This window comes from Oncorhynchus kisutch, linkage group LG12, assembly GCF_002021735.2.
Source record: "Oncorhynchus kisutch isolate 150728-3 linkage group LG12, Okis_V2, whole genome shotgun sequence".
NCBI lineage: Eukaryota > Metazoa > Chordata > Actinopteri > Salmoniformes > Salmonidae > Oncorhynchus > Oncorhynchus kisutch.
In genome coordinates, this window is record NC_034185.2 from 27,916,016 (window position 1) to 27,941,548 (window position 25,533).

General features: G+C 43.2%; 1 protein-coding gene and 1 long non-coding RNA gene across 2 annotated transcripts; one reads left to right on the forward strand and one right to left on the reverse strand.

The window, feature by feature from the left end:
* Positions 1-3,132: 3,132 nt before the first annotated feature.
* On the reverse strand, positions 3,133-9,766 carry LOC116376515 (uncharacterized). Its single transcript, XR_004211925.1, has 3 exons — positions 8,809-9,766; positions 4,722-8,525; positions 3,133-4,604 (listed from the first exon to the last, which is right to left on the reverse strand). It is a non-coding gene; the product is annotated as an uncharacterized LOC116376515 (long non-coding RNA).
* Positions 9,767-14,177: 4,411 nt separating this feature from the next.
* Positions 14,178-18,083, forward strand: mrps18a (mitochondrial ribosomal protein S18A). The gene is made up of 6 exons (XM_020496660.2): positions 14,178-14,565; positions 15,485-15,516; positions 15,801-15,905; positions 16,131-16,254; positions 16,339-16,411; positions 16,590-18,083. Exons 1-6 carry the CDS (start codon positions 14,412-14,414, stop codon positions 16,732-16,734), a joined length of 633 nt encoding a protein of 210 aa, XP_020352249.1. The 5' UTR covers positions 14,178-14,411; the 3' UTR covers positions 16,735-18,083.
* Positions 18,084-25,533: the final 7,450 nt, after the last annotated feature.

Consider the following 25,533-nt stretch of genomic DNA (forward strand, 5'->3'; position numbering starts at 1 on the left):
CAACGGGAGAAACCAAATGCGTTGAGAACTTTGTGGTCCAATAGACATGTTATATGTTCGTATACATTACAGAACTATACCTTTGCAACGGCACATGCTGATAAATTTGGACTTACATCTTCACATGGGTACAAATCACAGCGTGCATGTGCTGCACACATCTGGAAATTCTGTGCTTCCTTTACATGACCGATCGTAAATTCCGAGGGACGTGAAGTGGGGCAGGAAGTCTTAGCTCATGCTGAAAGAGTAACATGAATTGAGTACATGCAAGACCCTGTCCCACTTCACGCCTGTGTATGGCATTTCATCAGAAGTTATATATGCCTTCAAGAGGTATCTGCGTATATAACTTAGAAATAAAAGTGTAGTCCATTAAAAAAAATTGTCCACTTGAAAAAAGATTTGGCAAAGTCAGCTGTGCTTACTGAATAGTAAAAGGCCAAGACAAAGTTCCAACATAAACTGAAATATTGCGTTGCGGTGGTTGAGGTGTTTTTTCCCTGCCTGGTCTTAAATAGATAAATTAAATAAATAAAAAATGGCTATCACTGAGCAATTTTTCGTGGTCACTGATTCGATTTCAAGGTATCATCACAGAGTAGCCTATTTAGGCCTCAGGAATAGGCCAACGAACTGTTGCCATTCAGAGGAACCTAGTGTTACTGCTATGACATCACTCCCTTGCTCCTACAAACATACAGTACTGTTAATACCCTGCCTGAGGCAGGGTATTACCTGCCTCAGCTAATGGGGATCCATAATAAATACAAAATACATACAGAAAACCTATTTCTCTTCTATTTTCTCTTATCCAATCCAGAAGATAACATGGGCCTCCTGTACAACACATGGTGAAATGGAGCTACAGGGGAGTTATTGTGACAAGAGACCCGCTTCTACTTGTTTCATTCTTAAATGTCTGAGGACAAAAAACAAATATCTGTGCCCTTTAGCCCTGTGTCTCTGGAGTTTCCTGCTTCAACATTAGTATCTAGTCTAATCATGCAGTACATGGACCTTTTCTCATTCATATCAGTTTAAGGTAGGTCAACGTCAGAAAAACAGCAAATACCTCCCCTTTGTACGTCCCCTATTGAATACCCATTGCTCATGCACTAGGTTGATTCTACTGCCATTAGGCTAAATTTAACTAGGCCAACAAGGTCCACTAACAGATGTGCTCAAATGTGTTGGTACCCTTACAGCTCATTGAAATAATGCTTCATTCCTCCTGAAAGGTTTTGAAATTGAAAGCCATTTCATCATGTATACTTGCATGCCTTTGGTATGTCATAGAATAAAGCAAAGAACCTGTGAAAAGAGATGAATTATTGCTTCTTCTACAAAGATATTCTAAAATGGCATGGACACATTTGTTGGTACCCCTTAGAAAATAAATAACTGGATTATAGTGTTATTTCAAACAAATGTGTTTATTTAATTAGTATCACACATGTCTCCAATCTTGTAATCAGTCATCCAGCCAGTTTAAATGGAGTAAAGTAGTCACTGTGCTGTTTGGTATCATTGTGTGCACCACACTGAACATGGACCAGAATAAAGTGGTCACTGTGCTGTTTGGTATCATTGTGTGCACCACACTGAACATGGACCAGAGTAAAGTAGTCACTGTGCTGTTTGGTATCATTGTGTGCACCACACTGAACATGGACCAGAGTAAAGTAGTCACTGTGCTGTTTGGTATCATTGTGTGCACCACACTGAACATGGACCAGAGTAAAGTAGTCACTGTGCTGTTTGGTATCATTGTGTGCACCACACTGAATACGGACCAGAGAAAGCGAAGGAGAGATTTGTCTGAGGAGATCAGAAAGAAAATAATAGACAAGCATGGTAATGGTAAAGGCTACAAGACCATCTCCAAGCAGCTTGATGTTACTGTGACAACAGTTACAAATATTATTAAGAAGTTTAAGGTCCATGAAACTGTAGCCAACCTCCCTGGGCAAGGCAGCAAGAGGAAAATCAACCCCAGATTGAGCAGAACGATAGTGTGAATGGTAGAAAAAGAACCAAGGATAACTGCCAAAGAGATGCAAGCTGAACTCCAGGGTGAAGGTACGTCAGTTTCTGAACGCACCATCAGTCGCTTTTTGAGCAAAAGTGGGCTCCATGGAAGAAGACCCCGGAGGACTACTTTTGAAAGAAAAACAAAGCCAGACTGGAATTTGCTAAGACGCACATTGACAAGCCACAATCTTTCTGGGAGAATGTCCTTTGGACAGGTGACCTGCAAAAATATCACATTTTGACTCATATCAGCTCTGTGTTCAGAGACAAAAAAATGAAGCTTTCAAAGAAAAGAACACCATACCTACAGTGAAACATGGAGGCGGCTCGGTTCTGTTTTGGGGCTGCGCCTGGCACAGGGTGCCTTGAATCTGTGCAGGGCACAATGAAATCAAGGCCATCAAGGCATTCTGGAGTGAAACGTACTGCCCAGTGTCAGAAAGCTCTATGGAAAGGGCTGAAACTTGCAATCTGGAGAAGACACCCATCAAACCTGAGACAGCTGGAGCAGTTTGTGCAGGAATAGTGGGCCAAACTACCTGTTAACAGGTGCATAAGTCTCATTGAGAGCTACAGAAAACATTTAATTGCAGTGATTGCCTCTAAAGGTTGTGCAACAAAATATTAGGTTAAGGGTCCCATCATTTTTGGCCATGCCATTTTCATTTGTTTGTTTTTTACAATATAATGTTGAATAAAAAACATCAAGGTCTGATTTCAATTAAATATGGAATAAACAATGGTGGATGCCAATTACTTTTGTCAGTGTCAAGTTATTTCAGAGAAAATTGTGCATTCTTCATTTTTTTGTGGAGGGGTAATAACAAATTTGAGCACGTCTGTACAAGCTCCACTTAAGAACCAACCATCATCCAGATATATCAAAGAGCTTGGAAATATGTTATGAGGATTCTGCTGCCTAGACACTGATCACAACAATCACTAAACCAGGTGCTTCTATAAGGAACGGTATGTGTCGGGGCGAGACTAGACGCAAATACTTTCAGAATAAACCAGGTTTGAGCATTGACACCCGGATGACCAAGAGAACCACACCCACGCTCTATTCAAAATAACAATATTTATTAAATATTCTAAGGGAAGAGGAAAGGGAGTCACAAAAGAGGTTCTTGATTAAAAAGGATTGCCAGCAGTCCAGTAGGCTAGTTCAGTTCATCCGTTGCTGTTGGGGTGTTCAAGCAGAGCGGCCCACCGTAGTCTGCTTCACGTACTGCACACATTCAGTTGAACTCAGTTCATTTAGTAGCTCAGTAGCTGCTCAGCGGCAGTATCTACAGTAGCATCAACAGTTGCGTGGATAGCTCACGGGCAGCTCAGGGTTTCCCAGCACAGACCTTGCCACATACACCCGATATCAGACAGCATTCCAATAATTATACAATAGGGCACACGACCATGAGGAAAAGGATAGCGGACCAACCTTAACAGAAACACCTGGTGTCAGACATTGTTACCAGAGAACTGACTGGAGATCATTATGTAGGAAGGGAAGAGAGAGAGAGAGAGGGGTGTAACCAGCACTGTACACACCTTAAATCAATCGTGAAACACAGCAAACTATGGTGACGTGCGCAAAATCAATCGTTAAGTGCAGAATTCTCAATCGTGCAAATAATTCAAAATGTGAAAACATGTAAAGTATGTGCTCAGTCAAACCACACTAGTGAAAGAAGTAATAACGTTAAGCAGGTTTGTAGAACCCTGTTACATCCTTCCCCGCTGAAAGGTCAGTGTCCCCAATGGCCATAACATAACCCAACCGTTTAACCTAAGTCTCTGTTTCTTATGGGGTGAACTCCCTTGGTGGTCCTTGTAGATCTCTTGGTTCATGAAGGTTACATTGGCCATTTTCAGCCCTGCCACAGTGGTCCCCATCTTCAGATTGGAGTCCCACGGACACCCATCTCCCACCTGCAGTCTTCCGTGGCACAATGGCACCCATCTCCCGCTCGTGGTTTCTCTGCATCACCATGGCACCCATCTCCCACTCATAGTTTCTCTGCATCACCATGGCACCCATCTCCAGCTTCCGGCTCAGCACCTGTAGGGACCCAAAACCCAATCCAGGAGACAGCAACAGGGGCTATAATTGTATCTCTCAATGGCGTGTTAGTCAGAGGGTGGCTGGGGGCTTTGTTTAGTCTAAAAGGGAGATCAACTTCCCTAGGGGGTTGTGCTGGTCTCTCTACTGGGAGAAATGAACAAGATTACGGTGCAAAACCCTCTCCCATTACTTTTTCTGGTCTGACCACATAGACCGGCAGTTCTGGGTCAGATTGTTTTACTACCACATGAGGGAGCTGCTCCAAATTGTCTGCAAGCTTACCCCGGCCCCTTGCTCTAATGTCTCTCACGAGTGTCTACTCCCCAGGCAGCAGAGGGGATTCTTCAGCAGGTGTACAGTATATCCTGTAGTGTTGTGCAACGTGTTGTTGTATATCTCAATCATTTCCTGCAGGAAATGCCAGCGCCGTCTTTCCGTCTTTCCACTCCAAGCGTCCCCAGCAAACCTATGGTCATTCCATTAAATCTTTCACACCCGCCGTTCCCTGATGGATGATAAGTAGTGTGACTTTTTGTTATTCCATACAATACACATAGATTCTTTATAAACTGATATTCAAAATGTCCAATAAGCGCCAGGGAGCACCAAAAGGCTGAATTACCTTCTGCCACAGTGCATTTGCAGTAGTAGTCTCCGTCTGGTCCCTAGTAGGGGTGGCCCAAGTATATTTAGTGAAATGGTCTACGATTACCAGCACGTTGTGATGAGGGTCTCTGGATGACCTATGCTCAGGTAGTCTATAGACATTAGTTCAAGAGGGGCTGACATTTTGATTGGCACTGAAGGTGCTTGTTTCAGACAAACTGGGCCTTTCGTAAGACACAAAGCTGACAAGTGGCACACCAATTTGGAATGTCTCTGGCTAGGTTTGGCCAATAGAATCTGGCATGGATTAGCGCTGTGGTCTTTTCTGCCTCCCAGTAGCCTGCCCTCCCATGATACAGTTCCCAGCTGTCTCTCACCAGTAGGGACAACCAGCTGGACAATCGGCTCTACCTCTTTGAGGTCCTGGAATGTCCGACACAACACACCCTCTTTCCATGTAAGATGATTCCATTCCCGGAGCACATCTAGGGCCTCTTTCGACTCTCGTTCCTGTCTGTCAGGTGGCTGCCCTCATCCTCTCCCAGAAGTCACAGCCCACTGGGCACAGACGTCAGTTCAATGTCTATTCCATGTTGGTTCAGCGTAATTTAATTGAAATGACGTGGAAACAATGTTGATTCAACCACTGTGTGCCCAGTGGGAGTGTTTAAGAATTCTTTATGGAAACCGTGCCTGACCTGTGTTAACACAGCACACATTTAGACATCTACTGTTATTGGAAAGGTTTTTGAATGTACATGTAAACTAGGCCTACCATATAACAACCATTTCAGTTTCTAACTATCTCATATTTTCATTTAAAACTCTTAAAGTACTATACCATGTTTCAGTAATAGGAATGGATCTCTGATGGAGATCATGTAAAAATGTAGCCTTAATAATCATGTCATTTTTCTCTTATAAGTATGAGAAGATAGAAAGCACAGTGCGGTTCTTGAAGGCTCTTCTTCGGAGCCAGTTATCTCTGGTATGAGTGGCTTGCAGTGACCTTCTTCTGCTTCCTGGTCTTCTGACGGCTTGTTTGTCCTCCACCCCACCCCCACACACAGGGTCTTTACCACTTTGGGTGGCATCTCCTGGAATGCCGGGTCTCAGTCCTCCAGCTGGTTTGGGATTGTGTTTTCTGGATGGAAATGAGACAAGGCATCTGCACTCTGGTTATTACGTCCTACACAATACTTGCCAATCTGGCTACCAATCTCTGCTTTCCAATTTAGCTGAGTTTAGATGTACCAGAGGATTATTGCCTGTATAAACCACAATAGGTGAGGCATTGAGGTATTCTGCAAACGTTTCAGTAACGGCCCACTTCAGTGCAAGGAATTCAAGTTTAAATGTATAGTTACCGTAATTTCTTTGAGGGATGGGGGCTTCTACTTGCAAATGAGATTACCCGTTCTTTACCCTCTTGTACCTGGGCTAGAATTGCCCCTAAGCCTCTCTTACTGGCATCTGTATACAGATGTCAGCTAGAGTTGGAGAGGTAGTGAGGGACCGTTTTAAGATTGCAAAAGACATATTACATGCCTGATTCCAGCCAGTGTGGGTAGGAGAGTCGAGATACTTTCTTGTTTGTTTAGGGGCCATCCCTGTTAACAGCTCAAGTAAGGGGCTGGCACTCTGGCAAAGTCCTTTACAAATCTAAAGTAGTATCCTGCTAAGCCAAGAAATGACCAAAGTTCCTTTACCGTTTTGGGTGTGGGCCAGTCCTGCACACACACACACTTGACCTTGTCCGGGTCTGATGATACTCCTTCAGGAGATACCCGATGCCCCAGGTACTGTACTTCTTGCTTCAGAAAGATGTATTTGTTTGGTTTCAGTTTGAGTCCATAGTTAGCTAGTCTGCTGAAAACTAAATCCATGTGATTTAGATGGGCTGATGTAGATATTTAGAAAACACAATAACATCATCCAGATAGATCAAAAGTGATACTAGAGTTTGCTATCCTAAACATGTTTGGATCAATCTTTGGAATGTAGAAGGCCAGTTGCATAACCCCAAATGCCATCCGATCAAACTCGAACAAATCCATTGGAGTTGTTAAAGCAGTCTTTTCCATAATGTGCTGGAGACATCTGGGCCTGCCAATAGCAAGGTCTAAAGTTGAGAAGTACTTGGCTTTGGTCAAACTGGCTAGAGATTCCTCTATACGAGGGAGTGGGTAAGCACCATTGTCGGTTTGTGACTTTAGTTTAGCTTAGTTTACGATAGTACACACAAAATCTCAATATGCCATCCTTCTTTCTAACCAAAACAATAGGGGCTGCCCATGGGCTAGTGCATGGGTTAACTATTCCTGAGTTCAACATACCTTGAATCAATGCTTTCTGTAACAACAGAAGCTGGAAGACAAGAAGCAAGTACAGGGTGTAAGTAAGTACAGGTTTAATCAGTAATAGCCATAAACCAAGACCAGCGTCTGGACTGGAGAAACATAACAACATCAATGCAGACACAGGAATGAAACAGAGGAAGTGACAGATATAGGGGAGGCAATCAATGACGTGATGGAGTCCAGGTGAGTCTGACGAAGAGCAGGTGCGCTTAACCATTGTGACAGGTGTGCGTAATGCTGAGCAGCCTGGCGACCTCCAGCGCCAGAGAGGGGGAGCAGGAGCAGACGTGACAGTTTTCACTTCTTGGTACATTTTTGGGAGGGATTTGTCTGTGGCGCTCTCTGACTGGGGCTATATCTCCAGTGGAGATCACATGCTGCACTTGTTACATCTTCTCCTGCCATGCCCTCTGCTTCTCATCATGTCTCCCTAACCTGCCGCCACTCCCCCAGTGCTCTCTCCCTCTGTGGGTTTATGTGATTGTGTGAGTAGAGACAGGTGTGCTGGAGGCTGAGCGTATCCCCACCAGCTGCAACCTGTTCCATAATCAAGACCTCTACAAATACTCAGCCCCACCACTTCCACGCTGCTAGATCGTAGCCTCTGCTCAGTCATTTCAAGCCGTTTGTTCCTGCTTAGATCTTGTTATCCTGTTGTGCCAGTTTTTCCCTAGCCTGACGCTGCTTTTCTCTCTGCTACAGTTCAGTACGCTCTGACTCTGGTACCTTTCTCAAGTCCCTCGTCTCGTCAGTCCTGCTTCCCTGCCCTGGACCCCCGCTCTACTGCTTCCTTGGATTCCACTTCGGACCTGGTCACCCTAACCCTACTCCTCTTGAGCCAGCCTCAGTTCCTGGTTCCATGCTACCCGCCTGAGTTTCACCTGGCCTGCACCCCATCTCCCCCCTGCTTTTCAATACATACCTTAGTTACCTTACTCCTGTCTCCTCGTATGAGTCTGCACTTGGGTTCACCTGCTCCGCCCCGCCTAACAGCACTATGGTTGTATTCCATTATCTTTACCATGGGCAGCAAATGGAGCCTGGTGCTTTTGTAACAGTGCTTGCAGTTTCATTCTCTGTTAAGGGGAAATGTCTACACCTGTCAGGTCAACTAGTATAGGCTGTTCTGTAGTCGGTTGATGTATAGGCTGTTGTTGGTGGTTATACATGTGCTAAACTGTCTTGCAAAGCCTGTTCCCCCACCCTGGATATACTCACATCATTCTATATGACGTCTGCAGGGTTCACTATGAAGGCCATGGCAAGTGTTTGGTGTCGACGTAGGGCAGTCTCCGATGTTCCTCAGTCGGATAGGCAGCCTTCCCTGCTGGACTCTGAACACAGCTTGGGTGATGAGCAACTCATTCTCAATGATTGGCTCCACTAGACACTGGTAGTTCTTGCCCTCTTCTCCTGCTCTGGTCCGACCCCACACCAGGATTTCACTTTTAACCTGGAGTCTTCAGAGGATAGCAATTAATGGTACGTACATAACCTGTAATCCCATTGGTGGCTGCAAACTTTGGTGCACACCTTCATGGCCTTTACCACACCTGCTGCTAGACGTGTCCACTAAAGAGGCAAGGCACAGTCAAATTGTCTTTTGTTAAGGTGTCCAGGCAGTTTTTTATTATGTTTGTTCCCACTAGGCCATCTGTATTGGCTAAACAATGGTCTTGGACAACCACAATACCACAGTCAGGAACGAGAACATCACCCATTTTCACATCCAACAGTACATACCACAAATATGAAATGTTCAATCCATTAGCTGCTTTTAGGGATAACCATGCTGAGGGGTCTTCCAGTAGTGTGCCCTGCTGGAAGTGTTTCTGAAAAAAATGTCATTGTAACTTGTGATCCTGTGTAGACAACAGATAGCCCTTAAAAGGTCAACTGGGCAAAAAAAACTTTAAACTGTATCTGATCAATGCACTATCATACAAATGACTGATTGGCTGAGGGAAATTGATGATAAAAAGATTGTGGGGGCTGTTATGTTAGACTTCCGTGCGGCTTTTGACATTATTGATTATAGTCCGCTGCTGGAAAAACCTATGTGTTATGGCTTTACACCACCTGCTATAATGTGGATAAAGATGTACCTGTCTAACAGAACACAGAGGGTGTTTTTAACAGAAGCCTCTTCAACATAATCCAGGTAGAATCAGGAATTACCCAGGGCAGCTGTCGAGGCCCCTTACTTTTTTCAATCTTTATTATCGACATACCTTGCGTAAAGCCAGTGTGTTTATGTATGCGGATGACTCAACACTCTACATGTCAGCTACTACAGCGACTGAAATGACTGCAACAATTAACAAAGAGCTGCAGTTAGTTTCAGAATGGGTGGCAAGATCGCAGTGCTTGAGGTGTCCCTACAGAGCCGGATTCAATCCCAGGATGTGTAACTGGCGGCTCACAATTGGCCCAACGTCATCCGGGTTAGGCGAGGGTTTGGCCCGGGAGGCTTTCTTTGGCTCATTGCGCTCTAGTGACTCCTTGTGGTGGACCGGGCGCCTGCAAGCTGACTTTGGTCTTAAATTGAAAAGTGTTTCCTCCAACACATTGGTGCAGCTGGCTTCCGGGTTAAGCCGGCGGGTGTTAAAGTGCGCGGTTTAGCGGGTCATGTAGCTAAGCCTTCAACACCATAGTACCCTAAAAGATCATCATTAAGCTCGGGACCCTGGGTCTGAACCCCGCCCTGTGCAACTGGGTCCTGGACTTCCGGACGGGCCACCCCCAGGTGGTGAAGGTAGGAAACAACATCTCCACTTCACTGATTCTCAACACAGGGGACACACAAGGGTGCACACATGACTGTGTGGCCATGCACACTTCCAACTCAATCATCAACTTTGCAGACAACACAACAGTAGTAGGCCTGATTGCCAACAATGGTGAGACAGGGAGGAGGCGAGGGCCTTGGCGGAGTGGTGACAGGAAAATAACCTCTCCCTCAACGTCAACAAAACGCAGGAGTTGATAGTGGACTTCAGGAGACAGCAGAGGGAGCACGCCCCCATCCACATCGACGGGACCGCAGTGGAGAAGGTGGAAAGCTTCAAGTTCCTCGGCATACACATCTCCGACAATCTGAAATGGTCCACCCACACAAACAGTGTGATGAAGAAGGCGCTTGGCTGTATAACTTCTTGAGGATCTTGGGACCCATGCCAAATATTTTCAGTCTCCTAAGGAGGAAAGATGTTATCGTGCCCTCTTCACGACTTTCATGGTGTGTTTGGACCATGATAGCTTGTTGGTGATGTGGACACCAAGGGACTTGAAACTCTCGACCCGCTCCACTACAGCCCCATCGATGTGAATGGGGGAGTGTTCGGCCCTCTTTTTCCTGTAGTCCACGATCAGCTCCTATGTATTCCTCACATTGAGAAAGAGGTTGTTGTCCTGGCACCACACTGCCAGGTCTCTGACTTTCTCCCTATAGGCTGTCTCATCATTGTCGGTGATCAGGCCTACCACCGTTGTATAATTAGCAAACTTAATGATGGTGTTGGAGTCATGCTTGGCCACGCAGTCATGGGTGAACAGGGAGTACAGGAGGGGACTAAACACACACCCCTGAGGGGCCCCCGTGTTGAGGATCAGCGTGGCAGATGTGTTTTTGCCTACCCTTACCACCTGGGGGTGTCCTATCAGGAAGTCCAAGATCCAGTTGCAGAGGGAGGTGTTTAGTCCCAGGGTCCTTAGCTTAGTAACGAGCTTTGTGGGCACAATGGTGTTGAACACTGAGCTGCAGTCAATGAACAGCATTCTCACATAGGTGTTCCTTTTGTCCAGCTGGGAAAGGGCAGTGTGGAGAGCGATTGAGATTGTGTCATCTGTGGATCTGTTGGGGCGGTATGTGAATTGGAGTGGGTCTAGGGTTTCTGGGATGATGTTGTTAATGTGAGCCATGACCAGCCTTACAAAGCCCTTCATGGCTACCGACATGAGTGTTACGGGCGTAAGTCATTTAGGCAGGTTACCTTCGCTTTCTTGGGCACAGGGGCTATGGTGGTCTGCTTGAAACATGTAGGTGTTACAGACTCGGTCAGGGAGAGGTTGAAAATGCTCTGAGTACACATCCTGGTAATCCGTCTGGACATGCAGCCTTGTGAATGTCGATCTGTTTAAAGGTCTTGCTCACATCGGCTACGGAAAGCATGATCACACAGTCATCCTGAACAGCTGGTTCTATCATGCATGCTTCAATGTTGCTTGTCTCGAAGCGAGCATAAAAGGCATTTAGCCCGTCTGGTAGGCTCGCAAAAGCAGCAGCTCTAGCCTTTAGCTCTGTGCGGGTGTTGCCGGTAATCCATGGCTTCTGGTTGTGATATATACAGTTGAAGTCGGAAGTTAACATACACTTAGGTTGGAGTCATTAAAACTTGTTTTTCAACCACTCCACAAATGTCTTGTTAACAAACTATATTTTAGGCAAGTCGGATAGGACATCTACTTTGTGCATAAAACAAGTAATTGTTCTAACAATTGTTTACAGACAGATTATTTCACTTACAATTCACTGTATCACAATTCCAGCGGGTCAGAAATTACTATACACTAAGTTGACTGTGCCTTTAAACAGCTTGGAAAATTCCACAAAATTATGTCATGGCTTTAGAAGCTTCTGATACGCTAATTGACATAATTGGAGTTAATTGGAGGTGTACCTGTGGATGTATTTCAAGGCCTACCTTCAAACTCAGTGCCTCTTTGCTTGACATCATTGGAAAATCAAAAGAAATCAGCCAAGACCTCAGAAAAAACATTGTAGACCTCCACAAGTCTGGTTCATCCTTGGGAGCAATTTCCAAACGCCTGAAGGTACCACGTTCATCTGTAGAAACAATAGTACACAAGTATAAACACCATGGGACCACACAGCCGTCATACTGCTCAGGAAGGAGACGCGTTCTGTCTCCTAGAGATGAACGTACTTTGGTGCGAAAAGTGCAAATCAATCTTAGAACAACAGCAAAGGACCCTGTGAAGATGCTGGAGAAAACAACTACAAAAGTATCTAAATCCACAGTAAAATGAGTCCTATATCGACATAATCTGAAAGGTCGCTCAGCAAGGAAAAGGCCACTGCTCCAAAACAGCCATAAAAAAAGCCAGACTACGGTTTGCAGCTGCACATGGGGACAAAGATCGTACTTTGTCTGATAAAACAAAAATAGAACTATTTGGCCATAATGTCCATTATGTTTGGAGGAAAAGGGGGATACTTGCAAGCTGAAGAACACCATCCCAACCGTGAAGCATGTAGGTGGCAGCATCATGTTGTGGGGGTGCTTTGCTGCAGGAAGGACTGGTGCACTTCACAAAATAGATGGCATCATGAGGCAGTAAAATTATGTGGATATATTGAAGCAGCATCTCAAGACATCAGTCAGGAATTTAAAGCTTGGTCGCGATGGGTCTTCCAAAAGGACAATGGCACCAAGCATACTTCCAAAGTTATGGGAAAATGGCTTAAGGACAACAAAGTCAAGGTATTAGCGTGGCCATCACAAAGCCCCTGATAATTTGTGGGCAGAACTGAAAAAGTGTGTGCGAGCAAGGAGGCCTACAAACCTGACTCAATTGCACCAGCTCTGTCAGGAGGAATGGGCCAAAAGTCACCCAACTTATTGTGGGAGCTTGTGGAAGGCTACCTGAAACATTTTACCCAAGTTAAACAATTTAAAGGCAATTCTACCAAACACTAAACTTCTGACTCATTGGGAATATGATGAAAGAAATAAAAGCTGAAATAAATCATTCTCTCTACTATTATTCTGACATTTCACATTAAAATAAAGTGGTGATCCTAACTGACCTACGACAGGGAATTAATTTTTACTACGATTAAATGTCAGGAATTGTGAAAAACTGAGTTTAAATGTATTTGCCTAAAGTGTATGTAAACTTCAGACTTCAAATGTGGGGATGACATTGTCAATGCACTTATTGATGAAGCCGGTGGTATACTCCTCAATGCCATTGAATGAATAACGGAACATATTCCAGTCTGTGCTAGCAAAACAGTCCTATAGCGTCATCTGGCCACAGCGAGTCACTGGTACTTCTTTTAGTTTTTGCTTGTTAGCAGGAATCAGGAGATAGAATTATGGTCAGATTTTTCAAATGGAGGACGAGGGAGAGCTTTGTACATGTCTCTGTGTGAGGTTTTTTTCTTCATCTGGTTACACGTGACATGCTGGTAGAAATTAGGTAAAACGGATTTAAGTTTGCCTGCACTAGGAGTGCCGCTTCTGGATGAGCATTTTATTGTACGCTTATGGCCTTATACAGCTCGTTGAGTGTGGTCTTAGTGCCATTGTCAGTTTGTGGTGGTAAATAGATAGCTCCGAAAAATATGGATAAACTCTCTTGGTAGGTAGTGTGGTCTACAGCTTATCATGAGAGGCGAGCAATACCTCGAGACTACCTTAAAATTAGACATCGCACACCAGCTGTTATTGACAAATAGACACACACCACCAACCCTCGTCTTACCGGACATAAGTGTTCTGTCCTGCCGATGCACGGAAAACCCAGCCAACTGTATATTATCTGTGTCATTGTTCAGCCATGATTCGGTGAAACATAAGATATTACAGTTTCTAAATGTCTTTGTCTGGGAGCAACATTATATCCTTTGCGTCAGACTGATTAAAGAAAAAATCTTTGTCCAGTTCGAGTTTAGTAATTACTGTTCTGATACCCGGAAGAGACGGTAGCATCAAGATTATGTACAAATTAAGTTACAAACAATGTGAAAAAACACAAAATAGCACAATTGGTTAGGAGCCCATAAAACGGCAGCCATCCTCTCCGGCGCCATTCTTAGATATTTGGGACAAATCATTCACTAAACCCTGAACCTCAACTAAATCTTGTAATGAATCATGTGGAAATTGAGCAAGTTGGAGTAACCCTGGATTTTAAACTTTTATTATTTTTTTACCCTTTTTTTCTGCCAAATTCTGTGATATCCAATTGGTAGTTACAGTCTAGTCCCATCGCTGTAACTCCAGTACGGATTTGGGAGAAGCGAAGGTCGAGAGCCAAGCGTCCTCCGAAATACAACCCCGTCAAGCTGCACTGCTTCTTGACACACTGCACTCTTAACCCGGAAGCTAACCGCACCAATAATGTGTCGGAGGAAACACAGTACATCTGGTGACCAAACTCCATGGGACCAACACGTTTATATTTTTGTTCAGTTATAAAGTTGGGAACGTTTTGTTTTCATCCCGCACAGTACCTGGCAGCAATACAAGTTTTTGGGTGTAGGCTGCCAATAAACCTTCAAAGAAGAAGCAGGAAGGAGAGAAGGTCACAATTCCAAGATGGCAGCGCGCTGTGTGCTGGGGTCTATTTGGACCTCTCTATCTGGTGTTAAAAGTATGGCCAGCAGCAGCAATATGAGTGTCTTTCAGAGTATAACCAATTACCCTCAACTCTCGGTTTTTGGGATTATTCAAAGTAGAGGAATTCGACAAGGTGAGATTCTCCTTGAATCCTGTTTTAGCCATATGACAGCTCGCGCTGCTAGCAGTAGCGCATTCATTCGGTAAGCTTTGCCCTTCGATAAGGGTTATTTTAGGCGTTAAAGATAGTTGTGGTAGTTGATTAGAAGAATAAAATCATTAGAACGACCACCTTGTAGTTTAATTTCTTTTTTAAAACTCACTAGAAGCACACGCTAAATTAGCTTGCCGGTGTTATGCCGAAAATCCCCCCTCGCGTGAACGCGCACACACGATTCCCTCAATGTTGCGAATTGCTTGCTAGTTAAGATTTCTGCTCTTCACTCCGTTGTCAGTTTACCTTTAGGATTTCGGCAGGCAAGAAAATGGCCTTGCCGAAACACCACACCCACTTTCTATTTTCCTTAGTTTTGTGGCTAGAGTCAAATACTTTGAGGCACACATCATTGTCAACTTTCTATAGAACAAACGTCAGGATAGGCAACCGAAATTAATAATTCATGTATGTGTGTTATATTAAACATAGGGAGTCAAATGTAGGCAAGCAATAAACATTTAGAACAACTACTAGTCGAACAAGACATGGGAGAGATCACGAATTCTGGCAAAGAGATTTATTTAGACTAATACACTTGAAACATAGCCAAACTGCAGACATTACTAGTGCCTCCCCCGCGATCAAACCGCCATACTAAAATGAAACTCAGCCTAACGTGATCATTGACAGCTGCCTTGAAGGACACAATAAAAAATACTTTCTGCTACTAAGATCAGTGAAATGTAGGCTAAACTGACAACGGAGTGAAGAACTTGCAATGAATAATTTATGTATACGCGAAGGGGGGTGGGGTGATTTTCGGCACAACACCTGTTTGTTATGAAACGGCGGCCTGGAATTGTACTAACTGACTGCCTATTTTGTTTGTTTTCAGTCGTGGAAAAGAAAGAAGGAAAAACAACAATAGTAAGTGATAAGCTATCTAACCTGTTGGTTCTTCATTGCACGCTACTCATTTTGTGTTTTCTGTGGTGATGTGATGTGTTGCGTTTATCTCTAACTATGTCGATGTATTGCTTTTAACTTAATAGTACTAGTCAATATGGTAGCCACACATTTCAAGATATTTAAGACAATCTCTATACCATGTTAGCTATCAACACTTATCTAGCTAGTAAATGTCTACAGTAGATTGGAAGTATTTGTGCGGTGCTTATTTAGTTATTGACTGTCATTGCATTCTTTCTCAGATTGAGGGGTTAACACAGGATACTCTAGCCGGACCACAGCCACCCAACCCCACAGCCCAGTGCCCCATCTACCAATGGAACCTGCAAAACAAATACAACTACACAGTAAGTGTTTTTATTGACACCTGACTGAATACTTAGCTACTGCCTCTCGACTGCTCCACAGAAATAATACGGTGGCCATGATCAGTGCTGGTCCCCACACTCACATCTCCTATGTGTCTCATGCATTTTATATCAGTATGTGTGCCTGTGTTTCTGTCTACCAGTATGTGTGCCTGTTCTGTGAGCTCAGACCTACAGTAATTCCCTGTGTTTTGTCTTTGTCAGGATGTCCTGTTGCTCAGTCAGTTCATCAGGTCTGATGGAGGAATGCTGCCTCGTAGAGTCACTGGTCTCTGTGCCCAAGAGCACCGCAAGATTGCCATCTGTGTGCAAATGGCGCATAGAGCAGGTACGATACTCTGTGTGTCAGCTCTGGATACTCTACTATTGTGACGTGTATTTTCTTCAAGATGGTAAACGTACTCTATTCCAGGTCTTCTCCCCGATCACAAACCACCTCTCCCAGAGGGACACGTACCAAAGAAGCCCAAGCCCCAGCTCAACAGGTAACTAGTGTGTGTGTTTTTGACTCCTGAAGTGTCTCCGAATGTACCTTCTCACACCTGTATTGTTTCTTGTTAGACCTCTCATAACATTACCTTTAACATTAACACTTGTACGTCGTCTTTCGCTAACCTTCTGTTGTCTCTGGCCAACTCACACCTGTGTCGTTTTATCACACAGATACCTGACTCGCTGGTCCATTGATTCAGTGAAGCCCATCTATAGGGCAGGGCTGAAGTGGTGTAAGAATCGCATCTCTGTCGGCCACCCAGCTCTCAGAAACAATGTACAATACGGCAAGAAAATCCTCTACCTGAAACATTGACGACATGGGGGCATGTCAACCCACAGCAGTAGGAGTCGGTGTGGGAGGGACATAGAATTGCTGCACCCCATCTATCGGATGTCTATCCCCATGGAACTCCTGCCTCATTTGGGACTCGTCCATTGACTTTGAAAACTAGCCTTTTGAACAGCTGAGGGAGCGTTTGTATTTGTCCAACCTATTTAGTGGCCGTTACCCAATTGGAACAAGTCATTCGGCGCAATACCCAGAAACAACACCCATTCCGTCATTCGGCCTTTGAAGATGCCCTGAAAATTAACTCTGGAAAAACTAAATTTATCCCAAGGGCAATTGGGCCAGTGGAACAACTCTTTCAATGTAGGTGGTATGTTGACATTGTGTACTTCAAGACAGATGTGCAAATAAAACAGATCTGCTTACTCTCCCTCCACTAGCTGTATACCGTGTGGGATTGCATGAGTAAGCATTTACTGGGCCTATTAGCAGAAGTAGCCAAGTGCATGTGAAAGTAAACTGAATGATTTTTGTTTCTGTTTATTTATGTTAAATAACAGGAAAGAAACATCTATTGCATAAATATAACTCAGTTCTAGCTGCTTTCAATGTGGGTGGGGATGAAACACTGCTTTTCTCAGATGAGTGGTTGATGGTATTTTTTAAATATTTTTTTCAGTGTCTCACTGGCTCGTTTAAAACATGAAGTGCAGGCCCAGGTTCTTTGAGACTGTCGCCCATGTAGATGAATCTGTGCTAGGGTGTCAAGGGTTCTTCATAGGTGGTCAGGCCCAGCCACAGCATGCTGCTGATCACACACAGTACTGCTGTGCTCAAACCGCTAGAGCCACAACCCTACACACACACTGATGGTTTGAAAGTCTTTATAACCCCCATCTGCTGCTCCTCAAATGACTCTTCATAAATCGGGACCACGTACAGGTCTCACATTACTCCCATTACTGATTCCGCTATTCCCAATGGGGGGAATCAAGTCCCAAGATACGCAGGTGTAAATGGAACTTATTCCTTTTTCTCACTGCGCATTCTGACCTTGAACTTAAGCATGAGGAAACCGGTACCAGGGAGCTATTTGTTTGGGGTGGAGATCACAGAAATGGAGGTGTGGCAGAGGTCTGTCTACTGATATACTTATTCTGACCTTAACTTAATTCTACCATCTTTACACGTGAAGAAATCATGAATAAGGTCAAGTGAACCTGTCCGTTCCAAGTGGAAAAACCTCTACTTTCTCTTTTTAGATAGAAATAACAGCCTTCTCCATGCACTGTAATTTATACATTGGTCATATACCTAGCTCTTATCAATCTGGTTGGATAAAACTATTGTAAATACAGTGCCTTCAGAAAGTATTCACATCCCTTTTTCCACATTTTGTTGTGTTACAGCCTGAATTTCACATGTATATTTTGTGTCACTGGCCTATCCACAATACCCCATAATGTCAAAGTGGAGTTAAAACTGTTTTGAAATTAATCAAAAATGAAAAGTTTAAATATCTTGAGTCAGTAAGTATTCAACCCTTTGCTTTGGCAAGCCTAAATAAGTTCAAGTGTAAAGATGTGCTTAACAAGTCACATAAGTTGCATGGACTCACTGTGTGAAATAATAGTCTTTTAACATAATTTTTTAAAGGACTACCTTCTCTCTGTACCCCACACATACAATTATCTGTAAGGTCCCTCAGTTGAGCAGTGCTGTATCACATCCATCCGTGATTGGGAGTCCCAAAAGGTGGCACACAATTGGCCCAGCGTCGTCTGGGGTAGGCTGTCATTATAAAGAAGAAGTTGTTCTTAACTGACTTTCCTAGTTAAATAAAGGTTCAATTTACATTTTTCTTTTAAAAGCTGTGAATTTCAAACGGACTCGATCACAAAACCAGGGAGGTTTTCCAATGCCTCGCAAAGTGCTATTGGTAGATGTGTAAAAAAAATATTGAATATCCAATTGAGTATGGTGAAGTTATTACACTTTGGATGGTGTATCAATACACCTAGTCACTACAAAGATAAAGGCGCCCTTCCTAACTCAGTTTTTGGAGAGGAAGGAAACCTCTCAGGGATTTCACCATGAAGCCAATGGTGACTTTAAAAGACTTGCAGAGTTTAATGGCTGTGATAGGAGAAAACTGAGGATGGATCAACAACATTGTAGTTACTCCACAATACTAACCTAAATTACAGAGTAAAAATAAGGAAGCCTGTGCATAATGAAAATATTACAAAACATGCATCCTGCTTGCAATATGGCACTAAAGTAAAACTGCAAAAAATGTGGCAAAGAAATTAACTTTGTCCTGAATATGAATGACTCTATTTTAACAAACCTAATGCAATGGTAAGTCTAAGAAGCACAGGCATACTGTTGGTTCAGGGGTGTGTCAGAAATATTTGAGCTATTTTCAGTATCACAATTATCGGCGCACTTGCTGGTGTGGGCGCAAAAGGGCTGGGTTTTGATGAATTAACAAGTTGTGGGTGGGTCGAGGCTTGGCCCCTCACTTGTCAATCAGAACGCGCTCCATGGCAAAATATGTGATTGCTTCAAGTTGTCCACAATAGCATTCACACTGATATAGGGGAAAGTCTTACTGTAAATTTGATTATTAAAACGGCCCAAAAAGAGACAGAATAATTTTTATTAAATTCTTAACACTCGCTATTATACTGCTCCCAAATAGGCCTATGTTTTACGAACATAACCGGAACCATGTTACACATCAGATCGCATTCACATATCTCCAGAAGTTGCAGTGCATGCGCGCCACAGACGTAGTAAACATAAATCCAGGAAGTTCAATCATTCTAATAAGATTGCTTGTTTTTCGTTTATTTTTATTATAACCAATCTGTTTAAAAAAATAAATAATAATAAATACATGTAATTATGTTTTGAACAAATGAAACGGAAAACAAGCAATTATTACAGGTTACAGATAACTTCTAAATACGAGGTTCAGGTGTTTTCACCAAGGTTCTCATCTCTCGTTTAATGATGCTCATGGACACGTAGCCTACATCATGGAAGGGGTTTTACACACGTTCAAAACGGGACCTGCATGGCTAAAATAATGTGGGGCCTGCCTACAATTCATAGATAAAAAGGGAATGTCAGCTCACTGTTTTACTCTGCTCAAACTTCATATTTAAATAAAGCTTTGGTGAGAAGGATTAATTTCCAAGTGGAGGAGCCAAAGCCTTTGTTGACTGTCTTGACTATGCGATTGCATTGGGCAGGACAAGAAAAAAGCCTTAATTGAGAGGAGGGGAGGCTATGCTTGATTTTTAACCTAGATGCGAAGTACACAGGCACCAAAAGCACATTAGGCTTCTCTTGGATAGGCTGTTTCCACTGTCAAAATGCATGCCATAACCAACTGCGTTACCGATAAAACCAGCTTTTGGTTGGTCTTAAATATCCTAATTAGCACTTTGGATCATGTTTTTAAGGACACACGACAAATATTTCCATCCCTCCCATCTGAGCACAAGCAAGCTGATATAAGACAGGTAAATTGCCAAACCTGGTGTTAGGGCTTGAAAATGCCTGTGCTCCAGTTTTTGCATGATGAAATTGCAAACTAACGTGCGTTTGACACTAGCACCACCTTAACGCTCGCCAGAAATGGAGCCCTAAGCGTTATGTTTGGGGCAAATACAACACAACAGATCACTGAGGTTTTTTTAGGGTAAAAAGAAACGGAATAGAGCTAAGCACAGGCAAAATCCTAGAGGAGAACCTGGTTCAGTTTGCTTTCCAACAGACACTGGGAGACAAATTCACCTTTCAGCAAGACAGTAACCTAAAACATAAGACCAAATATACACTGGAGTTGCTTACCAAGATGACATTTAATTTTCCTGAGTGGTCTAGTTACAGTTTTAACTTAAATTGTCTTGAAAATCTATGGCAAGACTTGAAAATGGCTGTCTAGCAATGGTCAACAACCAACTTGACAGGGCTTGAAGAATTTAAAAAAGAATAATGTGCAAATATTGTACAATCCAGGTGTGCCAAGCTCTTACTTACCTAGAAAGTTTCACAGCTGTAATGTGATTCGAACATGTATTCACTCAGGGGTGTAAATACTTACTTTAATGAGTAATTTCTGTACTTCATTCTAAATAAATTTGCAAACATTTTTAAAAACATGTTTTATTTGGTCATTATGGGGTATTGTGTGTAGATGGGTGTGAGAAAACCCCCGATTTAATCTATTTTGAATTCAGGCTCTAACATAACAAAATGTGGAATAAGTCAAGGGGTATGAATACTTTCTGAAGGCACTAAATAGGCTACATTACTATTGTTTTAGGTCAATCTTTTTAATTTTTTTATTTTACCTTTATTTAACTAGGCAAGTCAGTTAAGAACAAATTCCTATTTTCAATGATGGCCTAGGAACAGTGGGTTAACTGCCTGTTCAGGGGCAGAACGACAGATTTGTACCTTGTCAGCTCGGGGGTTTGAACTTGCAACCTTCCGGATACTAGACCAACGGTCTAACCACTAGGCTACCCTGCCGCCCCGTTACCTTATGATCGCTGGAGAAGAACGGGAAACCAGTTATATGGCATGAATTTGAAAGGCATATCATAACATGACAGGTATTTATGCCCCTTTACCACAGTGAAGTATGAAATGCTGTGTCATTATACCAAAGTGTAATTGTGTGGCCTACTTGCAAGGATCCAATTTGGAGATGCAAACCAAATGGGATGACAAGGCAGACTAACAACAAATGTAACATTTGTGCTCTCTAGATTTTTTAAATCATATGCCCTGACTGTTATTGTTTCCTTCAATTTGTAGGGTATATGTTCAATATTATTAGCCACTATTGTTAGCGACTGTAAGTAATAAGCACATACAGCATATTTAACTACCAATTTAGTGTTTGTTCCCATCAATTGGTAGTGGTGCTGTGGGATTATTTAAGATACTCTTTGAAGATGGGCAGGGACTCTGCTGTCCTAGCTTCAGGGGGAAGCTGATTCCACCATTGGGGTGCCAGCACAGAGAAGAGCTTGGACCTGGCTGAGCAGGAGCTGCCCTACCGTAAGGGTGGAGGGCCAAGAGACCAGAGGTGGCAGAACGGAGTACTCAGGTTGGGATGTAGGGTTTGAGCATAGTCTGAAGGTAGGGAGGGGCAGTTTCTCTTGCTGCTCCGTAGGCAAGTACCATGGTCTTGTAGTGGATGTGAGCATCGACTGGAAGCCATTGGAGTGTGCAGAGGAGTGGGGTGACATGGGAGAACTTGGGATGGTTGAACACCATGTGGGCTGCAGCGTTTTGGATAAATTGCAGGAGCTCCCCGCTTGTGCCAACAGCGAGCTGCAGTAGTCCAGACGGGAGATCACAACTGCCTGGATTAGGACCTGTGCTGCTTCCTGTGTCAGGTATGGTTGTACTCTACATATGTTGTAATGTAAAGCATGAACCTGCTCTGTGCCAGAGCTATCAATGACAGCTATTCCAGTAAATTGGGTCTGTTATTCTGTTGATAATATACTTATCACGTATTGCAGTTCCATGACCAAAATAAACTCTCCAGTCAGGTTGATGTGATTTCATCAATTCAGTTTTAGTCAAGGGCCAAAAAATTCTTATTGATTACAACTTTTTTCAGAGAAACCGCTCTGCGATGGTGTCTACTTTCCACCGAAACTCACATAGGTGGTTTCAAACTCAGCGTGTGGATGTCCCATACTCGAGGCATAGGGAGGAACCTCGTAGGAGGACAGGCATGGCTGGTGTATTAGCATAAATGTGGAGTCGATTACAGAAACTTGCCACATACTTCCAGGCAAGTCTAGAGGATATATATGGTGAGAGGGGGAGCTTTACTCAGGAATCCCAGAGGAAAGCACCTGTCATTGGGTGGAGATCTACCACGTTGTCCCTAGAGACTGTCATCAGCCTGGGTCTCTCTCTCTCCCATTCTGCAAAGCTGGAGGTCTGGCCAATAACGAGTTCTCAGTGAGGGCGATGCTGTCACGTGGCACAGATATCAGTTCAATGTCTAGTTTTGATTTACATTTGGTTGAGTTGTCAATAAACATGAATTCAATGTGAAATCCACCCCCTCCCCCCAAAAAAATACAATTTAATTGGATTTAGGTTAAAAGTTGATTGAAAAAATACAAAATGCCTTTATGTTGATTACTCTTTGCAGGTTTCCACGTTGATTCAATGTCATCACATAGATTTTTGGGGGTTGAAATTATATGGTAACAACGTTGATTAAACCATTTTTCCCCCGGTGGGGTATAATGAACAGTAAGCTGATTTGGAAAAACTATACACACTTGCAGTGGCGACCCGTCATTCAGGGCAGGTGGGGCAGATAATATATATATTTTGTTGTTATTGCCTGTTTTGCATGTTATTTTTGCATTAATGTGTCACATGTCAGTTTGCAAACAATGTAAAAAATAATAATAATAATAATAATTGAGTTAATAAAGCCGCATACAAATATGGTCTATTTTTTGCTTTCTTGAGTAACGCAGCTCCAAAATGCAGGTGTTTCAGCCCAGCTCAGTGCTTTCTGTGGTGGTGGTGGGGCAGCCAGTGGAAAATTGGGAGCGTAGTGGTTGGTAATGTTCTCTAGTTGTGCCGTGATTGGCTCAGTGTTCTGTCACTCATGGGGACACTACGTCACCGCAAAATCTACGGGGAGAGCAAAGAAATTCAAGCCCCTTGGGTGCTGCCATAGAGTTACATTAGAAGTGCCCATCCAAGAAGGCTCAAGGTCATTGGCCATAGATAAAATGACTTCAAATCACGTTATATCTACTGTAGCTTTGATTGGACTGATCATGTCAACATCATACTTTCAAAATCTTAGCTAGCAAGCTAGAAGTCATCATCGTGAATCAAGTTGACAATCTACTGGCAAATACTTTTCAATCCTTGTCATAGGAAGAGAAATTATGAAGAGAAATTATAGATAAAACGAATCAGTGCTCATCAGCCATAAACATTACACAACAGTGGTTTGGTTTGGAAGGAATCAGTGTCTAACTGCAAGCATTGCAAAGCAATCACTAGTCTGCTACTCAGTGGAGTAGTTGTGTGGTCCAAGTCTGGGTTTAAGGGTCTCTTTTCTAAGTTTAAAAGGTAAACATTCAACATTGGCCATGCTGTCAATCCAGCATGACTTCTGCCGCTTTCAAAACACCTGGAAACTCAGAACTGGGAAATCTCAGACTTCAGTGAGTTCAAGAAAACTGGGAACTCGGACAAAAACGAGCTCCGACTGGGAAAATATGTTTTGAACGGTCATCCAACTCGAAATTCCAAGTCGGGAACTCTGGCCTTTTCCTAGAGCTCCAACCTGAATATCACTAATGTCATGACTTGACGTTGTTGTTTTTTTAAGGCTGTAAATGAGGTTGAATGAACTATTTTTCTTCGCTCATAGCCAGATGTAACAGTTGTAAGGTGTTGGTACCGCTGTTGGGACAGCATTCTGTAGGCCCTAACAGTTTGTGGGCACCGTTTGTCACTGTTATAGTCCAATTAATGTATTGTTCAGTTTTGTGTAGTGGCTTTGCTGGCATGCAGATTTACATGCTAAAATCACCAGCGCACACACACACACACACACACACACACACACACACACACACACACACACACACACACACACACACACACACACATTTACACACCGCAGAGACACTCATCCCTGTTAAATGAACAGCTGTGAGATGTTTTAGACACAGGGTCAGGACACACACACAGTATTATTTATCACTTGTCCATAGCAATCATTCTGTTGAGCACGCAACAAACACATTTTGATACATGTTCAGACTAACTACATCCATATATACTGTATTACATTTATCCCTGGCCCTCTGTTTTGGCTTCTGGTTTAATCATGTTGGCTTCCCTTGTGAAAAATATGGTGACTGTATATAATATTGTCTGAAATGTATCATTCTAAAACTCAAGGCTAGACTAACAGTGGGTGGTGTGCCCAAGGCTTGGCCTGAAATATAACTATCTAAAGGGAAAGGCTGTCAGCTTTCTTTCAATCCCATCCCAGATTGAGCACTGAAGACCAGGTTGAATACTACCCAGGGAATTACTTAACCATGTTCTAGAATGTATATTCCATCTGGTGAAGATCCACAATCAGCAGAGCAAGGCTTCCATTGACCATTTTGCAGACTCATGAGTTTATCCATTCAGCCTTGCTCACGTCCTCGCTACTGACCCACGACTGGAACTGCTGTCAGCAGATAGACCTACAGCTGTTTTATATGATGTGTTAGCCAAAACAGCCAGCTTTACAGAGCAGAACAATAAAATATGGAGTCAAGATCCAGAAGAGGATGCCTGGATAGTTTCCTCACAGAAAGACTGGGCTCTCAACTGCCAACCCAAATCATTGTCAGCGCCAATAACAAGGCTGGTTTAGTATAATAGTGCATGGCCACCAGAGCATGTCCAACAGAAGTAACCTCATGCTCATATTACATTTTGTCTCCCACAAAGACTCTTTGAAGGGCTTTTCAAGGAACTCAAGGAACTGGATCTATTTGTAAAGACAGACAATTTATTGGAAGGAAACTTCTCCCATGGGGGGAAAGTTAGACCGACTGTACCTGTTAGAATGGCCCTGGTAAAGAAGTGGTGTAGTGAGAGATTTGGCACTCTGTTACCTTTGGGGATGTCCTAACTCAGAGGGTCCACAAAGTTGATGGAGGGATCGAGGTCAGCCAAGTCCAGGATGGATTTTTTCTTCAGGTTTTTCGGCTCAGTGAAGTGCAGGAAGCACCTGAGTTT

Coding starts and splice junctions, on each gene's coding strand:
- mrps18a (XM_020496660.2), top strand. CDS start 14,412: ATGGCAGCGCGCTGTGTGCTGGGGTCTATTTGGACCTCTCTATCTGGT. Junction 15,517..15,800: donor AAGAAGGAAAAACAACAATA/GTAAGTGATAAG, acceptor ATTCTTTCTCAG/ATTGAGGGGTTAACACAGGA. Junction 16,255..16,338: donor GCAAATGGCGCATAGAGCAG/GTACGATACTCT, acceptor ACTCTATTCCAG/GTCTTCTCCCCGATCACAAA.